Below are 24,634 nucleotides of genomic sequence, written 5' to 3'. Positions count from 1 at the left end.
CATCCATCTCTTTGGTCACCTTCTCAAAGAACTCAATAAGGTTTGTGAGGCACGACCTACCCTTCACAAAACCGTGTTGACTATCCCTAATCAAATTATTCCTTTCTAGATGATTATAAAGCCTATCTCTTATAATCCTTTCCAAAACTTTGTCCACAACAGAAGTAAGGCTCACTGATCTATAATTACCAGGGTTGTCTCTACTCCCCTTCTTAAACAAGGGGACAACATTTGCTATCCTCCAGTCTTCTGGCACTATTCCTGTAGACAATGACGACATAAAGATCAAAGCCAAAGGCTCTGCCATCTCCTCCCTAGCCTCCCAGAGAATCCTGGGATAAATCCCATCCAGCCCAGGGGACTTATCTATTTTCACACTTTCTAGAATTGCTAACACCTCCTTATGAACCTCAATCCCGTCTAGTCTAATAGCCTGTATCTCAGTATTCTCCTCGACAACATTGTATTTTTCCTGCGTGAGTACTGACGAAAAATATTCATTTAGCGCCTCTCCTATCTCTTCAGGCTCCACGCACAACTTCCCACTACCGTCCTTGACTGGCCCTAATCTTACCCTAGTCATTCTTTTATTCCTGACATACCTATAGAAAGCTTTAGGGTTTTCCTTGATCCTACCTGCCAAAGACTTCTCATGTCCCCTCCTGGCTCTTCTTAACTCTCTCTTTAGGTCCTTCCTGACTAACTTGTAACTCTCAAGCGCCCTAACTGAGCCTTCATGTCACATCTATACATAAGTCTCCTTCATTCTCTTCACAAGAGATTCAACTTCTTTCGTAAACCACGGTTCCCTCACTCGACCATTTCCTCTCTGTCTGACAAGGACATCCAGTAGCTGTTCCTTGAACAAGCTCCACATTTTAATTGTGTCCATTCCCTGCAGTTTCCTTCCCCAACCTATGCATCCTAAATCTCTCCTAATCGCATCATAATTTCCTTTCCCCCAAATATGTTTATGATGGAGATCAATGTCAATAACATTCCAAATATGGGAATTAAAAGTTTAAAGTTTATTTATTTGTGTCACATATAGGCTCACTTTAACATTGCAATGAAGTTAGTGTGAAAATCCCCGAGTCACCACACTCCGGTGCCTGTTCGGATATACTGAGAGAGAATTTAGCACAGCCAATGTCCCTAACCAGCATATCTTTCGGATTGTGGGAAGAAACCGGAGCACCCGGCAAAACCCATGCAGTCATGGGGAGAACATGCAGACTCTGCACAGACAGTGACCCAAGTCGGGAATCAAACCCAGGTCCCTGGTGCTGTGAGGAAACAGTGCTAACCACTGTGCCATCCATTACCTGGGTTAGTTTGGCCAAATAACCTTTTGCCATGTTGCAACTTCTGTGTATTTCTGTATCTTTACATATGTCTCTGATACAATCTCTATCACATAAAAAGTTGCATTCAATTATATGTTTGTTTTGAATTTTTTTGATTATTATACCACAATACAGTGAATCATTCAAAAGAACAAAGAAAATTACAGCACAAGAACAGGCCCTTCGGCCCTCCAAGCCTGCACCGACCATGCTGCCCGACTTAACTAAAACCCTGTACCCTTCCGGGGACCATATCCCTCTATTCCCATCCTATTCATGTACTTGTCAAGACGCCCCTTAAAAGTCACTAACGTATCTGCTTCCACAACCTCCCCTGGCAACGGGTTCCAGGCACCCACTACTCTCTGTAAAAAATCTGCCTCGTACATCTCCTTTAAATCTTGCCCCTCGCACCTTAAACCTATGCCCCCAAGTAATTGACTCTTCCACCCTGGGAAAGGGCTTCTGACTATCCACTCTGTCCATACCTCTCATAATCTTGTAGACTTCTATCAGGTCTCCCCTCAACCTCCGTCGCTCCAGTGAGAACAAACCAAGTTTCTCCAACCTCTCCTCATAGCTAATGCCCTTCATACCAGGCAACATCCTGGTAAATCTTTTCTGTACCCTCTCCAAAACCTCCACATCCTTCTGGTAGTGTGGCGACCAGAATTGAACACTATATTCCAAGTGCGGCTTAACTAAGGTTCTATAGAGCTGCAACATGACTTGCCAATTTTTAAACTCAGTACCCCGGCTGATGAAGGCAAGCATGCCGTGTGCCTTCTTGACTGCCTTCTTGACTACCTTCTCCACCTGCATTGCCACTTTCATTGACCTGTGTACCTGTACACCCAGATCCCTTTGCCTGTCAATATTCTTCAGGGTTCTGCCATTTACTGTATATTTCCTATCTGTATTAGACCTTCCAAAATAAATTACCTCACATTTGTCTGGATTAAACTCCATCTGCTATCTCTCCGCCCAAGTCTCCAACTGATCTATATCCTGCTGTATCCACTGATGGTCCTCATCGCTATCCGCAAATCCACCAACCTTTGTATCGTCCGCAAACTTAGAAATCAATCCAGTTACATTTTTCTCCAAATCATTTATATTACAAACAGCAAAGGTCGCAGCACTGATCCCTGAGGAACACCACTTGTCACAGCCCTCCATTCAGAAACACACCCTTCCACTGCTACCCTCTATCTTCTTTGACCGAGACAGTTTTGTATCCACCTTGCTAGCTCACCTCTGATCCCATGCGACTTCACCTTCTGCACCAGTCTGCCATGAGGGACCTTGTCAAAGGCCTTACTGAAGTCCGTGTAGACAACATCTACTGCCCTACCCTCATCAATCATCTTCGTCACTTCCTCAAAAAAACTCGATCAAGTTTGTGAGACACGACCTCCCCTTCACAAAACCATGTTGCCTCTCACTAATATGTCCACTTATTTCCAAGTGGGAATAGATCCTGTCTCGAAGAATCCTCTCCAATAATTTCCCTACCACTGATGTAAGGCTCACCGGCCTGTAATTACCTGGATTATTCTTGCTACCTTTCTTAAACAAAGGACCAGCATTGGCTATTCTCCAATCCTCTGGGACCTCCCCTGTAGCCAGTGAGGATACAAAGATTTCTCTCAAGGCCCCAGCAATTTCCTCCCTTGCTGCTCTCAGTATTCTGGGGTATATCCCATCAGGCCCTGGGGACTTGTCTACCTTAATGTTTCTCAAGAACCCCAATGCCTCCCCCTTTTTGATCTCAACATGACTCAAACTATGTACACATCCTTTCCCAGACTCATCATCCACCAAGTCCTTCTCTTTGGTGAATACTGATGCAAAGTACTCATTTAATACTTCACCCATTTCCTCTGGCTCTACGCATAGATTCCCTCCCTTGTCCTTGAGTGGGCCAACCCTCTCCCTGGCTACCCTCTTGCTCTTTATATATGTATAAAAAGCCTTGGGATTTTCCTTAATCCTGCTGGCCAATGCTTTTTCATGACCCCTTTTGGCCGTTCTTCCTCTTTGCTTAAGTTTCTTTCTACTTTCCTTGTATTCCACACTTGCTTCGTGTGTTCCCAGCCTCCTAGCTTTGACAAATGCTTCCTTTTTCTCTTTTGACTAGGCTCACAATATCTCTCATTATCCAAGGTTCCCAAAACTTGCCACACTTATCCTTCATCCTTACAGGAATGTGCCGCTCCTGAATCCCTATCAACTTACACTTGAAAGCCTCCCCACATGCCAGATGTTGATTTGCTCTCAAACATCTGGCGCCAATCTACATTCTTCAATTCCTGCCTAATATTGTTGTAATTAGCCTTCCCCCAATTTAGCACCTTAACTTGAGGACTAAACTTATCTTTATCCATCAGTACCTCAAAGGTTACTGAACTGTGGTCACTGTTCCCGAACTGCTCCCCTACTGAAACATCGACCACCTGGCTGGGCTCATTCCCCAATACCAGGTCCAGCGTGGCCCCTTCCCAAGTTGGACTATCTACATACTGTTTCAGGAAGCCCTCCTGGATGCACCTTACAAAGTCTGCCCCATCCACGCCCCTAGCACTAAGTGAGTCCCAGTCAATATAGGGGAAATTAAAATCTCCCACCACAAGAACCCTGTTACTTTAACACCTTGCCAAAATCTGCCTACATATCTGTTCCTCAATCTCCCGCTGGCAGCTGGGTGGCCTATAGTAAACCCCCAACATTGTGACTACACCTTTCCTATTCCTGAGCTCTACCCATGTTGCCTCGCTGTATGAGCCCTCCAAGGTGCCCTCCCGGAGTACAGCTGTGATATTCTCCTTAAACAATAGTGCAACTCCCCCACCCCTTTCACATCCCCCTCTATCCCGCCTGAAACAACTGTATCCTGGAATGTTAAGCTGCCAATCCTCTCCTTCCCTTAACCAAGTCTCTGCAATACAACAACATCATTGTTCCTAGTACTAATCCAAGCTCTAAGTTCATCTGCCTTACCTGTTACACTTCTGGCATTGAAACAAGTGCACTTCAGCCCACCAGACCCTCTCTGATTAGCAATCCCACCCTGCCTGCTGTTTCTCTGAGTCTTACTGGCCCTACTCCCTGGTTCCCTTTCAGCTAATTCACCTTTGCTTTGGTTCCCACCCCCTGCCAAACTAGTTTAAATCCTCCCATGTGACACTAGCAAACTTCCCGGCCAGAATATTTGTGCTCTTCCAGTTTAGATGCAACCCGTCCTTGTACAGGTCCCATCTGCCCCAGAAGAGACCCCAGTGGTCCAGCTATCTGAAACCCTCCCTCCTACACCAGCTGTTTAGCCATGGGTTGAGCTGCACTATCTTCCTATTCCTAGCCTCACTAACACGTGACACAGGGAGTAATCCTGAGGTTACAACCCTCGAGGTCCTGCTTTTTAACTTTCTACCTAACTCCCTAAACTGCTGCTGCAGGACCTCATCACTCTTCCTGCCTATGTCGTTAGTACCAATATGTACCCCGACCTCTGGCTGTTCATCCTCTCCTTTCAGAAAGCTTTCTGTCCGTTCAGAGACATCCTGGACCCTGGCACCAGAGAGGCAACATCCCATCCTGGAGTCTCTTTCACGTCCACAGAAGCGCCTATCTGCACCCCTAACTATAGAGTCCCCTATAAGTATTGCTCTAGTCCTCTTTGTCCCTCCCTGCTTAACAACAGAGCCAGCTTTCTTAGTGCAGAAAGAGGCCACTTGGCCCATTGAGTCGGCACCAACCACAATCCCACCCAGGCCCTACTCCCATATCTCTACATATTTAACCGCTAATCCCTCTAACCTATGCATCTCAGGACACTAAGGGGCAATTTTAGCATGGCCAATCAACCTAACCTGCACATCTTTAGACTGTGGTACCACTGCTTTAGCTGCTGCTGCTGGTATCTCCTGATAGCCCATCTTCCCCAACAGTATCCAAAACGGTATATTTGTTAGAGAGGGGATGACCACAGGGGACTCCTGCACTGACTGCCTGCCCCTTCTGGTGGTCACCCATCTATCTGCCTGCACCTTCGGTGTGACCATGTCTCCAAAGCTTCTATCTATGACGCTTTCCCCCTCCTTCATGCTCCTAAGTGCAGCCAAACCTTTGGAATGACAGATGGGATCTGCTTTTTAACCCATGTTTCAATTTTATGTTGTTAAAAGTAAGAGTGTTATTGCAATGAAAATATAATCATTAACTTTTTTAGTAACAAATGTTAATGAGCAAGCCAACACCAGTTAGTCTTGTGGAACTTGATAGACAAGCTTTTTTTTTTACAGCTTAACTGGTTAAGGATATTGAGTAACTAAACCATGCAGGTCTGGAAAGTCTTCGTGTTGAGTCAACTTGTCTCAGTCATGGTAGAAGTAAGCACTACAATGAATCCCGAGTCCCAAATCTGGACTCAACTTCAGCTCTTTTCCCTCCTTACAGATGCTGCCAGACCTGCTGAGATTTTCCAGCGTTTTCTCTTTTGGTTTCAGATTCCCGCATCCGCAGTAATTTGCTTTTTTTCCCCCAGGTTAGGGTTGGGTCAGAGTTCCAGCTCCTACCCACTATGTAACGAGCCTTGCTAAAAATACATGTGTAGAAGTCAGGCTCCAAGACGTTGGCTCTTGTCTGACAAAGCCCACAGTAACTTGCTTATCTGGCTTGTGAACATATGACAGCTATATGGGCGGCGTGTGCTCTGACATGAAATAGTGCCTTGGAGAGAGGGAGAAGGAATGGGAGAAAAATTGGTCAAAAATGAATGAGGGGTAAAAGGTTTTCTTTACAGTTATGAAAACTAGAATAGCTATAGGCTGGGATTTTGTGCCCTTGTTTGCTGTAGCAGCAAACAGCGACATGGACGCAAAACCCTGCAAGAGTTAGCAAATGTGAATCTCACCAGCAAGATCCCGTTTTCAGATTCTCCCCTCCCCCTGCCAGTGCTGTATTGAGGTTCCCATCTAGAAAGGTTGGGAACTTTGTTTAAATAAATTAGAATCTCATTTAAAGGGCTTCCCCGCTGGAAGTCTCCCCCCCCCCCCCCCCCCCCCCCCCCCCAACCACCACCACCACCACCACACACACACACATTGGGATCTCCCCCTCACGCCTGCGAGATATACAACAGTGTTTTTAAAAAACGAGAACCAGGCAGAGAGAATCTGCTAGGTGTGCACAGCTAAGTGTAGCCCTCGGGAAGGAGAGGGCATGTACTGATACTGCCACTGGGGGCCATGGGGGCCCTCTGGGGAACTCCATTGTGGGGGGGTGGGGGCTCCCTTGCCTGTGGGGTGATGGTCCCTGTGTCTATGAGGGGAGTTCTACTTGTGCATGTCGGCAGCGATGGCTGGGGGGAGGTTCTTGACCACCAGCGTGTCGATGTGGGCCACAGATTTCTGTGCAGCACTCTGCAGAAAATGTGGCGAGCAAAGCTAGCTCAAAAAAATACAGAAAACCCTGCCGAAAGTGTTTAATCAGTAAGTCTAAGCATACTTCCATGAGGACCAATTATAGTTTAGAACTGTTCTTTGGCTTGTATCTGTTAACAACATGACATCAAATAAACGCATTTCATGAGTACCACATACGTGTGTGTGCGTGCGTGCGTGTGCGTGTATACAGTACTAACGCTGCATCCTGTTAACACTCCCTTTGCTTTACTTCTGCAGATAACCTGCTGGAGCTGAATGCAAGCAATGCAAATGGGTTTCTTGAGACCCAGGAATCTCAGTACCATGGTGCTCATAAATGTGATGTTTGTTTCCAAACTTTTTCCAAGTACAATCAATTTCAGCGCCACCGCCGGGAGCATGAGGAGAATGACAAGGTAAGCATCTTCAAAGCTTCAAAAACCCTTCCACTTAAAATTGTAATGACAACCCTCTTTACATATCACCACAAAAGCAATCTCATCAATATCAAATGCGCAAGGTGAAATCAACTACCTTCTCTCAACTGGTTAAGACAGTGCCTAGTACAACCCTGCAGGTTGGAAAGACTCCAGATTCTGTCTCATTATTTGTGTTAAGTTTACTGATTAAGCTGACATTGCAGTTGGCCTCAATGGTGCTGAGTTGAGGGTAATTGGGGAGAGGGCGAGACTGACCACAGTCACCTTTGCTGATGCTTGCCGGAAATGTGTGCATGTGGACATTGGGTAAAAGTGGGATGATCTTGGCTGTGTCCAGAGAATCCAGTAAGCAGTCTAACAACACCAGGTTAAAGTCCAACAGGTTTATTTGGTAGCAAACGCCACCAGCTTTCAGAGCGGCTGCTCCTTTGTCAGGTGGAGTGGGAGATCTGCCACTAAAGTTAGACTTCTTACTGTGTTTACCCCAGTCCAACGCCGGCATCTCCATAGAATCCTACAGTGGAGAAGGAGGCCATTTGGCCCATCGAGTCTGTTAACCCTCCTTTTGATCGAGTCTGCACCAACCACAATCCCACCCAGGCCCTATGCTCATTACCTCATACATTTACCCTACTAATCCCCCTGACACTAAGGGGCAATTAACATGGCCAATCAACCTAACCTGCACATCTTTGGACTGTGGGAGGAAACTGGAGCACCCGGAGGAAACCCATGCAGATGCAGGAAGAATGTGCAAACTCCACACACACAGTGGTCCAAGCCAGGAATTGAACTTGGGTCCCTGGTGCTGTGAGGCAGCAGTGCTAACCACTGTGCCACCATGCCACCCAGGTGACTCCAAGGTGTTGATTTTGGTAGTTAAACAACCTGGTAACACTCTTGAGTCTAGGCTCACCTGTGATTAGCAACTATTGCATGTACACATGTAAGCGTTGATCTTGTGTAAAAGTCAACCTCATGATGTCTGGCCTAAAAATAAAGATAGTGATCATAGTATTTCAGGGATAAAATTGCATTGTGATTATTAATTACTTCCGGTAATTACTATGGTTCATTAATTTAAGGGCACGCATGAGAGCCTTTAAATGTTTTCTGCCAATGCTAGTGGCAATCTCCCAGCAAGTTGATCAGACCAACCTGTACCACATTATCCATCACAATGCCTTCAAGAAAAAATAACATGTCCACAGCACAAATTTAACCTGAGACAAAGTGGCCGACTGGATTAACCAGCATCAACAAAACGGCCGTATTATCACCCGTGGAGCCATCTGACATAGCGAAGGAAGATAGCATTTCAGAATTCACGTCTGGAGGTAGGTGGTGCACAAGATCCACGAGAAGACACGATTTAGAACTCAAACAGAAAACAAAAAATGTACAGTGTCTGCCACTTCAATTTGTCGGTAAGGTCATAAAATTCCATTGTTCTGTCACCTGCCATTGAGAGAAGAGAGCAAATCGATTGGCCTTTACTGTAAATGTGGATGAAATACCGATGATCTTTGATATGTCAGTAAACAAGGCCATTATCAAGATTGGTGAATGAACCGTCCTTATAAAGACAACTGGCCACAAGAAGACGCGCTTTACAGTGGTTCCATCTCGCATGGCGGACGGTACAAGATTAAAACCATTGGTGATATTTGGGTGCAATACTCTTCCCAAAGGAAAAGTTCAGAAAGGCAATGTCTTCCATGTTCACAAGAGAGGCTGGATGGAGGAAGATAATTGCAAGAAATGGATTGGAGAAGTATGGAATTTGAAATTGGAGGACTGTGCAAAGAAAAAGGTGTGCTCGTCTGGAATATGTTCAAATCCGACCTTGTTAACAATGTAGTTCTTGCTGCGAGATCAAACAACAACAAAGTGGCATTTACGGGCAGCACAGTGGTTAGCACTGCTGCCTCACAGTGCCAGATACCCAGCCTTGGGTGACTGTCTGTATGGAGTTTGCACATTCTCCCTGTGTCTGTGTGGGTTCCCACCAGGTGCTCTGGTTTCCTCCAGTCCAAAAATGTGCAGGTTAGATGGATTGGCCACGGTAAATTGCCCCTGAGTGTCCAATATGTGTAGGTTAGGGGGATTAGCCATGGTAAATGCATCAGGTTACGGGGATTGGGCAGAGGTAGGCCTGGGTAAGATGCTCTGTCGGAGAGTCAGTGCAGTTCGATGGACTGAGTGGCCGCCTCCTACACTGTAAGGATTCTATTTCCAGTGGTCTTTGTAATGTTGTTCAGCCCTTGGATGTCTGTATAAATAAATCTCTCATGGATGCATTTGAAGGATGTGGAGCATTTGGAAGGTGGGAAAACATGCTCTAAAGGTGGAAATATGTGAGCACCCTTACTTGGAACTATGGGCGGAATTGTCCCTTTTTTTTTTCCAAAGTGTCAGGCCCTGGCTGAAAACCGGCATGCAACTTTCCAGCTGCACAATCCAGTTTTCACTTTAGATCTTGAAAAAAAGGGTGGGTGGGGTTTACGCTATCACTGCGGGGTGGCCCCCACTACAGCAAAAGGTATGGGGCACCCCTCCACTCCCTGCATATACGCACGCACGCGCACACACACACACTCAGAGGGGGCAGTGTCACAGCACTGCTCGGCGTGTCACAGCACTGCTCGGCATGTCACACTCCCCTTGGGGGCTATACTTACCCTTGTGTCCCCGGGGGAGGGGGGTGGGGGGGGGGGTGGTACATCCCCTTGACTGAATCTTGTTTCACTTTTGGAGAGAAGATTGAAAAGATTTTGGATCTTTATAATGTTGAGAGACATGGCTGCTGTTGATGCATGCAAGATTAGACTCTTGTAAAGTGTCAAATGAAAGTAGGCTCTTTTCCCCCAAAAGCTAGGCCTATTTATTCATGGGACATGGGCGTCGCTGGCTGGTCAGCAGTTATTGTCCATCCCTAGTTGCCTGAGGGTAGTTGAGAGTCAACCACATTGCTGTGGCTTTGGAGTCACATGTACGCCAGACCAGGAAAGGATAGCAGATTTCCTTCCCTAAAGGACATTAGGTGAACCAGATGAGTTTTTCCGACAATCAACAATGGTTTTATGGTCATCAGCTGACTCTTAATTCCAGATTTTAAAAAAATAGTATTCAAACGTCACTGTCTGCCGTGGCAGGATTCAAACCCGGGTCCCCAGGACATTAGCTGAGTTTCTGGATTAATAGTCTAGCGATAATATCACTAGGGCATCGCCCCTGGAGTCACATGCCGGACATTAAATTCTTAGACCTCCCCAGATTTGGTAAAATTACAATTTTACCATCAGCAGTCTAAAATTATATTTGTATTTTTGAGATTGAAGGGAATCCAGGGATGCAGATACATTGAGTTAAGATACTGATCAAACATGAGATAATTGTATGATAGAATGTACTTGAGGGGCAGAATGGCCTACACCTATTCCTACGTCCCTGCCATTATCCGTATCAACTATTTGGTATTGAACAAGAGCATGCCTCTGAGCTATTGATTACTGGCTATTCGGTGAAAATATCTTTCGGACCCAAGGTGCAATATGTGAAAAGCTGTAAACATTTGCAAATATTCGCTGAGCAAAATCCTGGAATTTCCTCCCTAACAACACAGTGGGTTTATCTACATGACATGGACTGCAGTGGTTCAAGATGGCAGCTCACCACCATCTCCTGAGGGATAATTAGGGATGGGTAATCCTAGCCAGTGACGCCCACATCTCATGAATGACTATACAAAAAAAACAATACATTGTGGGATGGTTCAGATAAACTCCTAACCTCTTTGCTTTCTCTGTGTAATGCAGCCTTACCGGTGCGATCAATGCCCGACATCGTTTAATATGGAGGTTAACCTCATATTGCACAAAGCTACCCACAATGCAGTTGACCCGACTTGTCCTGTCTGTAGTAAAAGGTTCTCCCGTGTGGCCAGCCTTAAAGCTCACATCATGCTACATGAGAAAGAAGAGGTGAGTGTTGACTGCTTGCAATCTCCTTCAACTTTAAACCCAGTCAGATCCAAAATGCACTCTATTCACATTATCATCGTTTTTTGCATGTAAAATTACTTGAAAATTCTTTTGAAACATAACAGGAAAATGAAAAGTCACTGAAAAGATGTGAACTTCAATTTATCCATCTCTTAATTAAAATTTTTTCAGAATTGACAAACGTTTCATTGTTAAACATTTCAAAGAAAACTAATTCACCATCTTTTTTACAAGGTTACTCGAAATCTTTACAAGTAGTAGTGGATCTTCAAAGTGTGGGAAGGGATTCATTAGTTAACCTACCTGTTGAGACACCAGCGAGTTCACAAGTGACTGCAGTGGTTGGATTCTGCCCTTGACCACATCCAGGACTAGACCCTGTTCATTCTGACAGTTGGGGTTGTTTCTGCCGATGTTAATCTCTGCAACTGTGCTGGAGTTTAATATTCTGGATCTATGGCTGATTGTTTCCGAGGCTGCAGTGTCCCTTTAAGAAAAAATTTCTGGGAATCTTCCAGAAACTCAACTGAATTGGTACGAAATGATGAGGGTGCAGAGGTATCCCTGTCAGTGATCTTTCCTCATAATTCAGGAACCCTCATCAGAAATTAGTTTGTAACAACATTCTGAATTGTGCTCCAATCCCAAATTGGCCTCAGAATGACACATTAGATGATTCTCAGTTTTGGAAGGACAAGAATGTTATTCCATATATAATACACAGGTTAACATCAAGAAACTTTTCAGATTGAAGTATGGGATTGAAAGCCTGGGGAAGGGGTAGGGGGTCTGAGAATAAGTATAACGTCAAAAAACACCCGTTTTGATTTATAATACAGCAGTACATTTTTCTAATTAGCTGACAAAAGATTGTGAATTTATTAGATAATATAAAACTCAGTGTAGTTTTTGGTGCGCACAAAGCTTCTAATGGTCTGATTCCTTTGACTTAATTTTCTCCTGCTGTAGAACCTGATCTGCACAGAGTGTGGAGATGAATTTACCTTACAGAGCCAACTTAGTAGACATCTAGAGGAACACCGGCAGGAGCTAAATGGAAGCCGAGTACACAGCTGTAAAATCTGCACTAAGGAATTTGAAAGACCCGCCCAGCTACGAGAACATATGAAATCACACTACAGAGTTAGGTATGTACGCTTTTGGGACAAAACTGTGTGGTTCAGACGCAGTGCAAATTTCTGGGAATCTTCCAAAAACTCAACTGAATTGGTACGAAATGATGAGGGTGCAGAGGTATCCCAACGCCTACTGAAGCTATTGATATACTGGGAAAGGAATGGTGTGGGGTGGGGGAGGTAAATAGGAGGCCTTGTTTATAGTTGAATAATTAAAATGCATCCATTTTACTCCAGCACCTGTCTTACCACGCCAAGCCCTCCTCAGGAATCCAGCTATAAGCTTGTAACATTTTTATCAGCAGGAGTTGGATTTAAACGGAGTGCCAAGCCATTTTGAGAGGGGGATGGTGTGGGAGGTGAGGGCAGGAGGATGAGCTAAATGTTATTATTTATTTAGGGATAAGTTGTATAAGCGAAGTAAGATGCTGCAAAATGACAAGGATACATTGGTTTCATCAATGGGTAAAACATCCCATGAATATTAATCATAGAATCCCTACAGTGCAGGAGACCATTCAGCCCATGAAGTCTGTATCAACTCTCTAATAGTATCTTAACCAGGCTCTCTCCCCATTAGTTGTAAGTATTCGCATTCCAACCATTATTCATGTAAATTGAGTCTGTGTCTTATAAGTTCTGTTTGTGAACAGAATTCCCACTCACCTGAAGAAGGGGCTCAGAGCCTCGAAAGCTTGTGTGGCTTTTGCTACCAAATAAACCTGTTGGACTTTAACCTGGTGTTGTTAAACTTCTTACTGTGTTCATCAACATGAGCATCTCTTTCCTATATAGACGCAAGAAAATATCATTAGACTTTGAGGGAGGAAACAGTAATCTAGATTTTCTGATTACCATTATTTTAAAAGTGGTACTAACCATTTCATTAGGTTATCCCCAGCATTAGAATTACATTAATTGACAATGCTGGGTTAGTAAGTCAAAACTCAGTGTTGATTGACTGCTTTGGCAGCTCAGCATTGAGCATTGTTGTACACAGAACGTAGAAGGAAATATTTAGTGGGGTGGGTTGCACACCAGAAAGAAAACTTGCCCCTTTTTCCTTTTGTTGGAGTTAAAGACAATGTGGTCAAATCTTTAAGGAACCTGCGATCCTTCACTATCAGACTTAACATTTTTTTTAACACTGTACCCAGATGGTCCCATTACAAATCTATCCCCATAATGTTGAGCAAAACAAGGAAAGGAAGAAGATGATCCAGAACTATCTGCTGTGTTGTTAGTATTTCTAACATCTTTATACAGCAACAACTTGCATTTGTGTAATACCTTTAATGTAGTAAAACATCCCATGAATATTAATCATAGAATCCCTACAGTGCAGGAGACCATTCAGCCCATGAAGTCTGTATCAACTCTCTAATAGTATCTTAACCAGGCTCTCTCCCCTGCCCTGTCCCTGTAACCTCTCACATTTACCATGGCTAATACACATCTTGGGAACTAAGGAGCAATTTAGCATGGCCAATCCACCTAACCTGCGCATCTTTGGATTGTGGCTGTAGCTACGTAAGGAGATATTAGGGTGGGTGACCAAAAGTTTGGTCAGAGAGGTAGGCTTTAAGGAGTATTTTAAGAGGTCAGAAGGGGAGAGGTTATTGGAAGGAAATCCAGATCTTGGGATCTTGGAAGTTCAAGGCATGACCATCAAAGGTGGTGCAATTAAAATTGAGGATGCACAAGAGGCAAGAATTGGAGATATACAAATACAGTACCTTGGAATTTGTAAGGCTGCAGGAACTTGCAAGGATGGGGGAGGGCTGATGCCATGCAGATGAGAATTTTCAAATTTGTAGTGTTGCTGGACTGGGAGTCAAAATATATATTTAAAATACCACTGATGTTTAACTACTTGGGGACGTGACGTGGGTGATGCATGCTAACACAATGAATGCCGAATATTGTTTGTTTTTGTACAAGCTTCAGTGTGATATTCATCAATTTTTTTTTGCATCCTTTAATTGTTAGGTCATCCTTGTGTACTAAACAGTACAAAAGACATGTTGATAGGTCAGGGTTCTCTCACCGCTGTGAACACTGTGGAAAAACATTTCAGAAGCCTAGTCAGTTAATTCGGCACATCAGAATACATACAGGTGAGATACACTGATGAAGCCAATTCTCGTCTGTTTATTGTAATGCCTTTTACAGGGATCATTTAGATAGTAATCCTTTTTTCATATATTCTAGTGGCAAGGTATATAAATGCTGCTTTTTAGGAATGAGTTATGCATGATTCTCAGTTTATTAAGTGGTCCCTTTCTGGATTAATGCAGATAAGTAATTTGTTTTAAAGCAATATTCAGGCTATTTTGATGTTGCAAAATCTGAATTAATATTGGGTAACTATTCTTTCCCAAAGGATTAGTTGAAAGTTTGTTATTGCGTTGTAATCATTCATCATTTATTATCAAAATTACCGCCCGTGTACTATATTGTTTAAAAGAAATAGTGACTGCCCATTGACCACCCATAGCAACTACAAATATATTCTCTGCAACCCTTGCTCCCAGTCAGTATTATGGAATGCATAATAGAGAAGGCGGCCATTTGGTCCAACGAGTCTATGTCAGTGTTCAGTTGCTCCACATGAGCTTTCTCCCATGTCTTCTGATCCTATCGGCGTGTTTATTCCTTTCTCCCTTGTAATTATCCAGCTTCCCCTTCAACGTAACTATGCAGTCCACCTCAATCACTCCATGTAAGAGCGCATTCCACATTCTCACCACTCTCTGGGTTAAAGAAGTTTCTGCTGATTTCCCTTTTGGATTTATTGGTGACTATCCAATATTTATGGCCCTTACATTTGGTCTTCCCCCCAAGTGGAAAGATCTATGCTTTGTTTTCAATCTGTTATTGCTCTGAAAGTGTGCTTCTGGCTTATCCTGTCAGCTTCTCTGTTTGTGCATGCCTTCAGCACCTTCCCTCCATTTCCCACTCCTTCCACAGGTCCTGTCCCTTGCCAGACCTGAGCTGCAGTTGTTTTCTTTCTCTGATTGAACCCCTAGCTCCATCCCATCTTATGGCCTCAAATTGAGTGTAGCAGCAAAGCTCCTGCATGTCTTGGTACCAATTGATGCCAAGTGGGGTATATATGTATTCCAAACAAGCTCTTGATTTTGTGCCACTTCATAGTCCCAGAATCCTGACCGACCTGACAGAAGGGCAGAACCGATTCAAGGCGCCAAATGACCTACTCTTGTTCCTATGTTTAGAATGGGAGAGAAAAATTAAGGGAGGGTGCCAGATATTGTAAGAAAAATCTTCATGACCAATATCACTGGAAATCAGTTATGCATTTAAGAAGTAATAGGTACATGTGAATCATATTAACTATGATGTCAGTAAGCGGATATGATAGCAAATATAGTTCATTATGTGATAGATCTTGAATTGTGACACTTATTGGGGGGGGTGGGAGAAGATTTGCAGTATAAAAGGTGACGTGTGAAAATGTTGCCTTTCCAAAAAAAGTTTTAATATCTCTCTGGAAGGTTCTTGACTTGCTCTATTGCTTGGTTCTGTCCTGTGATCTGGTGCAAAATAATAGTTATACAGCTCATCGTTGAATGTGAATTTCAGTAACTCGAGCAATTAAAATTTATACTGTTTAATGCAGTTGGCAAAACTAAAATCGGCCTCTTTTCATAACTGGTATTAAAGTTGTGCTTTTAAACAAATGCCTGTAAATATTTTCTAGTCAGTTGCCAGAGTGTTTAATTATTTATAGGAAAATACCTCAAACCTTGAGCGTTCACTGTCCTGAGTAAGCTCTCTTGGACTGACGCACAATATTACCTGCGCTGTCACCATTAAGTTAGCCCAACACCTGGTACATGTGGTGTTATTACCACAACATTAACCCAACACATGCTGTAACTAGAGTTATTGCCAGCACATTATACGATAACTGCACTTTTTGGATATTTTTTTTGCTGCAAACGTTTCTCCGCTCACCACCTTTTATTTTTATTCTGTAACTCAGGCGAACGACCATTTAAATGCAGCGATTGTGGAAAAGCTTTCAACCAGAAAGGGGCGCTGCAGATCCACATGATCAAGCATACAGGCGAAAAACCCCATTTTTGTCTTTTCTGCCCAGCATCATTTTCTCAGAGGGGCAATCTACGAGCACACATACAGAGGGTTCACACTGAGGTATTGGTATTCCCATAATGGGTAGTAAGTGTTTCAATCAGGCTTCATTCTGAATTGAAGTGATTTATATTTGGCTGTGTTAGTTCAGTATAGCTACTTTGTAATCTCAAAACTGCATCTTATCTTTTAAAATAACCAGTGTGTTAGTGCTTCTGTATAGCACTTGCTCGAATCCTTCCCCCTTTGACTAGTTTTATTACTTATTAATTTATTTCTTGTTCGTCAGCAGGTCCTATATTAATTAACCTTCCACTATATCTATGATTTTCATTTTTTGATGATTAACAATTAATCCTGAAACAAGCATTCACTATAGTTCTGGGATTAAATTTAAATGAAATCCCCAATTGTTGTACCAAATCAGTACTAAATATATGTTGCTGTCTTACTGAATTAAGATGCCTACTGCACCTTTCCAAAAGCTTTCAGCAATTTTTCATCTGTTTTGAGACTTTATTTTAGTTGCCTGCCTGCCTTTGAGTGCACTTGCATGTAATTCTCTGCTGCCAGATCTATGATGTACCCTGCACTCTTTCAAGCCTGCATCAGGAGCCATGTGTAACTGTGATAACGGGGAGGCAGTGGTGTAGTGGTATTGTCGCCAGATTAGTAATGCTCTTGGGACCTCGGTTCGAATCCCACCTCTGAGGATGGTGAAATTTTAATTCAGTAACAAAAAAATCTGGAATTAAAAGTCTTAACGATGACCAGAAAACCAATGTCAATTGTCATAAAAACCCATCTGGATCACTAATGATCATTAGGGAAGGAAATCTGCTGTCCTTACCTGGTCTGGCCTACATATGATTCCAGAACCAGAGCAATGTGTTTGACTCTCAACTGCTCTCAGGGATGGGCAATAGATGCTGGCCCAGCCAGCGACAACCACATCCTGAATTTAAAAATAATTTCACATGTCAATTTAAAAACTCCTTTTAGTGATTCAGGTGTCAACTATTCAACCAGAACAGCAACAACTATGACATCTTTTTATCAAACAAAATTTAACGGAGACACAGAAGGAGACATTTAGACAGGTAGTTTTTAAGGAGCACCTATAAAGAGAAGATAGGGAGGCAGAGAAACTGAGAAATTTATGGAGGGAATTCCAGAATTTGGAGCATAGAGAGCTATTAAGCAAAAGAAAGGAGGGGTGCGCAGGAGACCAGAATTGAGGGAAAGCTGAGATCTTGTAGAGTGCAAATCTTTCATGCCTCTTGACTTGATTATTCCAATGCTTTCCTCACCAGTTTTCCATGTCCTATGCTCCATAAATGTGACAACGTCTGAAACTCTGCCCATGTCCTAACTCATAGCAAGTCCTGATCACCCATCACACACCTGTGCTCGCTGACCTACACTGGCTCCCGATTAAGCATTGTCTCAATTCTCATCCTTGTTTTCAAATCCCTCCATTGTCTTGTCCCTCCTTATCTCAGTAATTTCCACCATTCCCGTAACCTTCAAACACCTGTGCACCTCTAATTGTGCCCTCGCAAGTAATCCAGATTTTAAAAGCTCCATGTTAGTGACTGCCTTCAACGACCTCCGAAACGCTGGAATTTCCTCCCCAAATCACTCCGCCTCGCTTTCCTCCTTTAAGGCATCCCTTAACACTTGCCTCTTCAGCCATGTTATTGGTCATCTCGCCTATTAGCTGCTACGTGCCTTGGTGTTAAGTTTTGTTTTGGGCTGCCCCTGTGAAATGCTTTGTGAAATGTTTATTGCACAAGAGTTGCAATATAAATATAAGCTGCTGTTGTTTGTGGTGCTGGAGGTGGTTTTGAGGATGGGGAGGAACACGAGAGTAAAACAAACATACATTTTTTTCAAATAAGTGTCATCCCCCCCTAGATTGCATATTGTTGTGGGAGGAAAATAATTTGATGGCATCCATGTCCATAACCGTTCCCTTGTGCTGGTTTGGGGCCCAGAATTTGTCAGAAGAAGAAATTTAAAGCTGCAATTAATCCCTCAAGTTGAATAGCCAGTCCACTCAGTTTAAAGTCTTGCAGTGATGTAAATAACTGTAGATAGAGCTTTGGTTAGGATAAATTTTAAAATTCTAGCGTAGAAAATGAAGCCAGATTATCACAGTGCCATTGATTTCTGATACTTAAATTGTAAATCTTTCTTTAATCTCCCTTGATATCCCTAATTTTTAATCTGATGTTTTATCATTCAATATAATTTTGCCCCACTTTTATTATTTGCATTCGTTAAAAGTGGAATGGAAGCATTCAAAGAAAAACAGGTAGAGTGGCTATTTAGTTGAAGGATAATGAGGTTAATTTCAATCCCAGGATGGATGGATGGAACGGAAATGATTTGCCGGCCTAAATTTCAGCTTTGGGGTATCTTAGTTCCCAGGTCTCAATTGATTTCCAGCTGAAATAGAAGGGAAGAGGGTACATAATGACTGCTGGCATGGAAAAAGCAGGTAACCCTGGACTTGAAGGTACTTGGGCAGGGAATAGATTTTGTGTGCGTCTGCATGAAGGGAGGGAGTGCAAGGTGAGTCCGGGACAGGGAAGACTACAACTTTCCTTTGTGGCACCTGGACCTTTGCACCTACTGGCTCCACAAAGGGGCAGTTTTACACTATACTTCAGAGGGCCACTTCTGCTACAGTAAAAGCAAAATACTGCGGATGCTGGAATCTAAAACAAAACAGAAAAATGCTGGAACAACCCAGCAGGTCTGGCAGCATCTGTGGAGATTGAAAATAGAGTTCATGCTTCGAGTCCCTATGACTTCTTCAGAGCTGCTTTAGCCTGACGGGAAAGCCTTGAAGCTTCCCCTGTTAGAATGCATTTGGGGTCCCAATGATATAGTACAACCGCAATTTGCATGAATACATGAGGCTGTTTTAGATGGAGAGCCTTCTCCACCTGTAGTGCCCTGCAGGATATTATGGGGTAGGAAAGGGTCGAATTCCAAGCTGGGTATATAAACTGTACGTTTTTAATTGCTCACCTGATCGATGATGTTAAAATACTGTAAATTAATTTAATTGGATTGTGACATTCAGCAAATGGTTTTTGAGGGGAAAAAAAATCCATGTTATATTTCAAAGAGAGATTTATTGTAAAAAGCAGTTTGAAGTGCCAAGTTCAGATCCATGATTCATAATTAATTATTTATTTTAGATCTCCCGACCTTGGATTAGCAATGAAAGTACTGTATTCCAAATACCATTGCCCAATAAATATTTCTGCGGGGTTTTTAGTAACACTTCATACTGCCTTTGATGTAACACTTCATGCAGCATCTTGAAGCAATGTTTCCACTTATTGTTTTTCTTTGCAGTGAAGTTTATAATTACTGGAAATAGCGTGAAGCATTGTTAGTGTTTAAAATCTCATTGACTTGACTGGCCCAATCGGCCTAAATCACTGGAACTCTACTGTTTAATTTTAATATCAGTGTTTCCTTGCTGAAAATATGTTGCCTTTCATTTGATCCTTTGTTTTTGCTTGCTTTCTTTTAAATCGAAACAGGTGAAGGATGGTGACCAGCCAGCATACCAATGCGAGGAATGTAGCTGTGTATTCAGAAAACTAGGCAGCCTTAATGCACACATCAGCAGGATGCACTCAGATGGATCAGAAACCTCACGAGTGATCACTGACACTGCACACAGTGTACTGGTAAATTGGACTTGTATGACTCCAGATTTATTGTTAGTCTCTGGTTGAAGAAAGACATTTCTCCAAATTTATGCCAGCATTACATGTTCCGTTTTGGTCAGACATCTAAACTGTCAAATATCAAACATTTGTCAGTGTGATTTATCATGGATAATAGTGCCGCTCTTACAAAATATATTACCCATTTCTCTGCATTTTAATGTGTCTGCCACCAATCCGTCCACTTTGTGGTATGGTCACTAGCCTTCAATTTGCCACGCTCCCTAGTTTGTTACCATGAGCAAATCTTGAAAACTTCTTCTTTTGTGCCTATGTCCAAATCATTTGCAAAAATGGAAACTTTGTACAGGATCCCTGGGTGGACCACTACCCATAATCCTTCCCTCTCATCCCCCTCAAGAAAATGTATTTATTTTCTGCCTCCTAATCCTCTGTATCTATGCTCCCTTTAATATCTTGTACTTTTATTTCTTATATAAGATCTTGCCAGGTGTCTTCAGAAAATCTGCAGTATCTGCTATATTTCTTTATGCATGTACATAAGCCTCTAATTCATTTTATAGAGCAATTGCCCAGTTATGCTGGGTTTCTTCTTCTTCCTCATAGAATCCCTACAGTGCAGAAGGAGGCCATTTGGCCCATCGAGTCTGCACCGACCACAATCCCACCCAGGCCCTATTCCCGTACATTCACCCTAGCTAGTCCTTCTGACATTAAGGGACAATTTAGCATGGCCAATCCACCTAACCCGCACGTCTTTCGGACTGTGGGAGGAAACCGGAGCACCCAGAGGAAACCTACGCAGACACAGTGAGAACATGCAAACTCCACACAGACAGTGACCCGAGCCGGGAATCGAACCCAGGTCCCTGGCTCTGTGAGGCAGCAGTGCTAACCACTGTGTCACCGTGCCGGTATTATTGTCTTCTCATTTGTATAGATGGTTTGTGTTATAAATTTGTCTCTTTTGTGCAGTAAGGATTTGCCATTATTTGACAAATATCCTTGATTTTATTGATATGGAATTACGTCAGGACGTTTGGTTTGCCAGTTCGAACATTCACCTGGTACTTGCACATAAAGGCAAACTGTGGAATACTGCAATATGTCAAGATGGACAAAAATGTTATAACTTTGACATGTTGAGGCTGGATGCCATAACAATATGCATGTAGATTTTTCGTGATGCGTTTGAAGCAATGCATTTTCTTAAAAAAAGTAATGTAATGCATAATGCCTTATCAGGATCACTGATTCATAGTGACTGTGGGGGCAAAAAGTCAAGTTCTGTTTCATTATTTGATATTTTGGGGTCAAATTCCACAGTTCTTGTTCATTCTCTGGTGTTCATTTTCAGTGCTGCTTTTTTTAAATTGTTGCACAGCATTTGCAGGAGCACCGATTGTAACAGGCAATCCATGTAGCAGTAATGTTTCTTTGGGGAGTAGGATGTTATCTTACCAGTGACTACTAAGAATGCAAAGATTTTCAGTGCGACCCACTAACTGACTTGCTAATTACTGTAATGGTTTTCAAAAGAAACACATCATTTTCATACAACATGTTCAGAAATAGTTTTTGACAAATTCTCACTGGATTGGAGTAGAACTGCAATATAAATAAGGTTTTTGCTTCACAGTTGTGGCCTTTGAATATCTGCATCACACAGTGTATAAAATTCTTCTATTTTAAAGGAATTTTACCCTTTAAAATAAACAGATTAGTGAACAAAGGAATCGGCTTTCCCAGGCTAATATTTGAGACCTCAATTGTAAGGTATTTTTGCATTACTTCATGTGGGAAATCTGCAAACAGCAATGCTTTTTTGTTTTGGCTCTTAATTAGTAATGCGCTTCCTCAGAACACCTGTAACCTGATGTAAATTACAGTCTGGTTTCATTCCCTTTTCTATTTTAATCACGACAACAGACAGCTGGGTCGTCACCAGTAACCTCTACAGGAGGTCACCAAGGAGCACAAGCCGTAACCGATGTTATACAACAGCTCCTGGAGCTGTCCGAGCAGGTGACCGGAGAGGGAACGCAGTCTCAGCAGCCAGTACAACAAATCACCATAGAGGGCAGTATCAACCAGGACATCTTACAAGTAAGTTCTCCATCTCCACCTCCCCCACTTAGGCAACATCTTGGTTTTCTGTGAACAAATTTGGAGTTCTGAATTTAAAAACAGGTGATGAGGGGGCACAATATTGAACGAAGGCTCACTGTTCTTCACTGTATTGGGGTTGATGGCAGAACAATTACCTAATTCAAAGAACCTTACTGAGTGGATTTTATGCATAATGTGTAGAAATTTGTACCCTTTTAGTTTTGCACCCTTTTTGATATAACGTGATAGCAGACTCTCCCCTTGTAATTCTTCACAAACTATTATAAAGTGTTTTTATATTGCGTTGCTGTTAAAGTTAGATCCAACACATATTTCAAATGTAATCTCATTAACCCACAGTTATTTTCTTCAATTTTACATGCCAATTCCGATTTTTATCTTTTAAAAAAATTTTTTTAAATTCCAGCAAGCCTTAGAAAATAGTGGACTCACAAGCATTCCCATTCAAACTCATCAATCCGACTCCTCTGGTCAACCGAGGGCTTCGTTATCTCGAAGTCAGTCCCAGGATGGACAAACTACACCTCTTCAACAGACTCAGCCGTCTGCTCCTCAATCCCAGCAGCAGCGGATGGAAAAACTCTCTGGCAAGGAGAATGTGGATGTGGTGAAGAAAATGATGATGTACCCTGGTAAGTCTGAAAATATCAGGTCTGGGAGGACTATCTCTTTAGATTATCACATACATTTATAGATGTTGACGAGTGTTAGTCATGGGGGTATTGGTAGACTAAAGAACAAACTGTTTTCCATGGCAGAAGGGAATTAAAATACTTGGTGAAAGAACTGGAGGTGGCTTGAAGAAATGTCGTTTTTATGCAACGGGTTGTAAATCCTGAATGCGCTGCTTGAAAGAGCAGTGGAATCAGATTGATTAGTAATTTTCGAAAGGGAATTGGATAAATACTTCAAGTGGAATGGTTATCAGGAAAGGGCAGGGAAGTGGAAATTACTGGATGATAGCTCTATCAAACAGTTAGAATGGGTGTCCCTTTGCTGTCTGAGTATAATGCACAAATGGTACTTTTATTTTTACAATGCTTCGTTGTGTCTGACATCAGATATGTTCGAAAGCTAGTGGCTTTTGCTACCAAATAAACCTGTTGGACTTTAACCTGGTGTTGTGAGACTTCTTACTGTGTTTACCCCAGTCCAACGCCGGCATCTCCACATCATCCGATATGTGGGCCAGGGTTTTTTGGCCTCCTCCGTGGCGGGATTCTCGGTGGTGGGAGGAGGCAAGCCATTGGTGGTGGGACCTTCTGCTCTTTCTGCTGTCAATCTCAACCAAACTGATGGAATGATATGTTGGACCTATGGCATGTCGTAGGGGAGTTGACGATCAACAACTCCAACCTTGGAGAGGTCGGGGGGTGGTGGGGTGCTTTGGCTTCCTTGCAAGGGATTCCATAGCCCTGCCTACACTATATCCCCATTGACACTAACTCCGACATGCTTTGACCGATGTTAACCATACATTCCCAGAAAGAATGCAACAAATCTACGTCAGAAACCCCTGACTTTTTCTCATATTTCATTCCCTCTTTTCATAACCTGCACGAAACAAAAATATGTTCTTAGACACTGTAGGTCATTACTTGGTAAGGGAAAGCAACATTGCAGAGCCAGAGAAGATGAAGAGGTGAGAGCAGAAAGGCAAAAGTTTGACAGAAAATGGCAGGCAGCAATTAGAGCCAGGGAAGATGAAGAGACTAGAACGAGAAGTTGACAGCAACAGAATGCAAGAACCACCAGTGCTGCAAACGAGAGCAAAACTTGGAAACTTTCACCTATGATCCGCAACTTATGAGTCAGACCTAGAATATGATATTGCCAATAGATCAAAGGTATGTGAACATTGTGATGCAGAAAAATGGGAAAAAAAGAGCCACCGTCAATGTGTTGCTCAAATGATAAAATATGATTGCCAACCTTAAGTGAGCCACCTGACTCACTGAATGCTCTTCTTATGGGAGCAACAACAAAATCATAACACTTCTTGAAAAACGTTGGAAAGTATAGCAGGTTCGCCAAGAAGTATCTTTATTTTGGCTCAAGAAGCAAGAAATTCTGATGTCGTTTATCATGAAATATTTAGTGTTTCAGCAAGCACTGAAAATGTAGGCGGAAAATGTAGGGAATAACACTCCAGCTGTCGTCTCTGACACTGTAGATGAAATATTCAGAGCATTATCAAATATTGAGGAAAAAATAGGTGGATTTCGAGCCTGAGGGTTTTGAGTGACACTGCAGATCATAGATGTAGAGGATGATTAAGCAAAATCATATAGGAAAAAATGTAAATCTAACTAAGCTAGAGCCAAGC

At 42.7% G+C, this 24,634-nt stretch overlaps 1 protein-coding gene across 3 annotated transcripts in view; it reads left to right on the top strand.

Moving 5' to 3' along the window:
• The window catches only part of LOC144495959 (zinc finger protein 236), a 122,020-nt gene that overhangs the window by 28,561 nt on the left and 68,825 nt on the right, over positions 1-24,634 (top strand). For all 3 annotated transcript variants that reach the window (XM_078216858.1, XM_078216856.1, XM_078216857.1), the window contains exons 2-9: positions 7,028-7,185; positions 11,028-11,192; positions 12,183-12,361; positions 14,339-14,466; positions 16,356-16,528; positions 20,029-20,178; positions 22,108-22,284; positions 22,715-22,940. In XM_078216858.1, the coding sequence (XP_078072984.1) occupies positions 7,028-7,185; positions 11,028-11,192; positions 12,183-12,361; positions 14,339-14,466; positions 16,356-16,528; positions 20,029-20,178; positions 22,108-22,284; positions 22,715-22,940 (1,356 nt within the window). The remainder of the gene's footprint in view (positions 1-7,027; positions 7,186-11,027; positions 11,193-12,182; positions 12,362-14,338; positions 14,467-16,355; positions 16,529-20,028; positions 20,179-22,107; positions 22,285-22,714; positions 22,941-24,634) is intronic.

The sequence above is a fragment of the Mustelus asterias genome, chromosome 7 (genome assembly GCF_964213995.1).
Source record: "Mustelus asterias chromosome 7, sMusAst1.hap1.1, whole genome shotgun sequence".
NCBI classification, from domain to species: Eukaryota; Metazoa; Chordata; class Chondrichthyes; order Carcharhiniformes; family Triakidae; genus Mustelus; species Mustelus asterias.
This window is presented reverse-complemented; position numbering and strand designations above follow the sequence as displayed.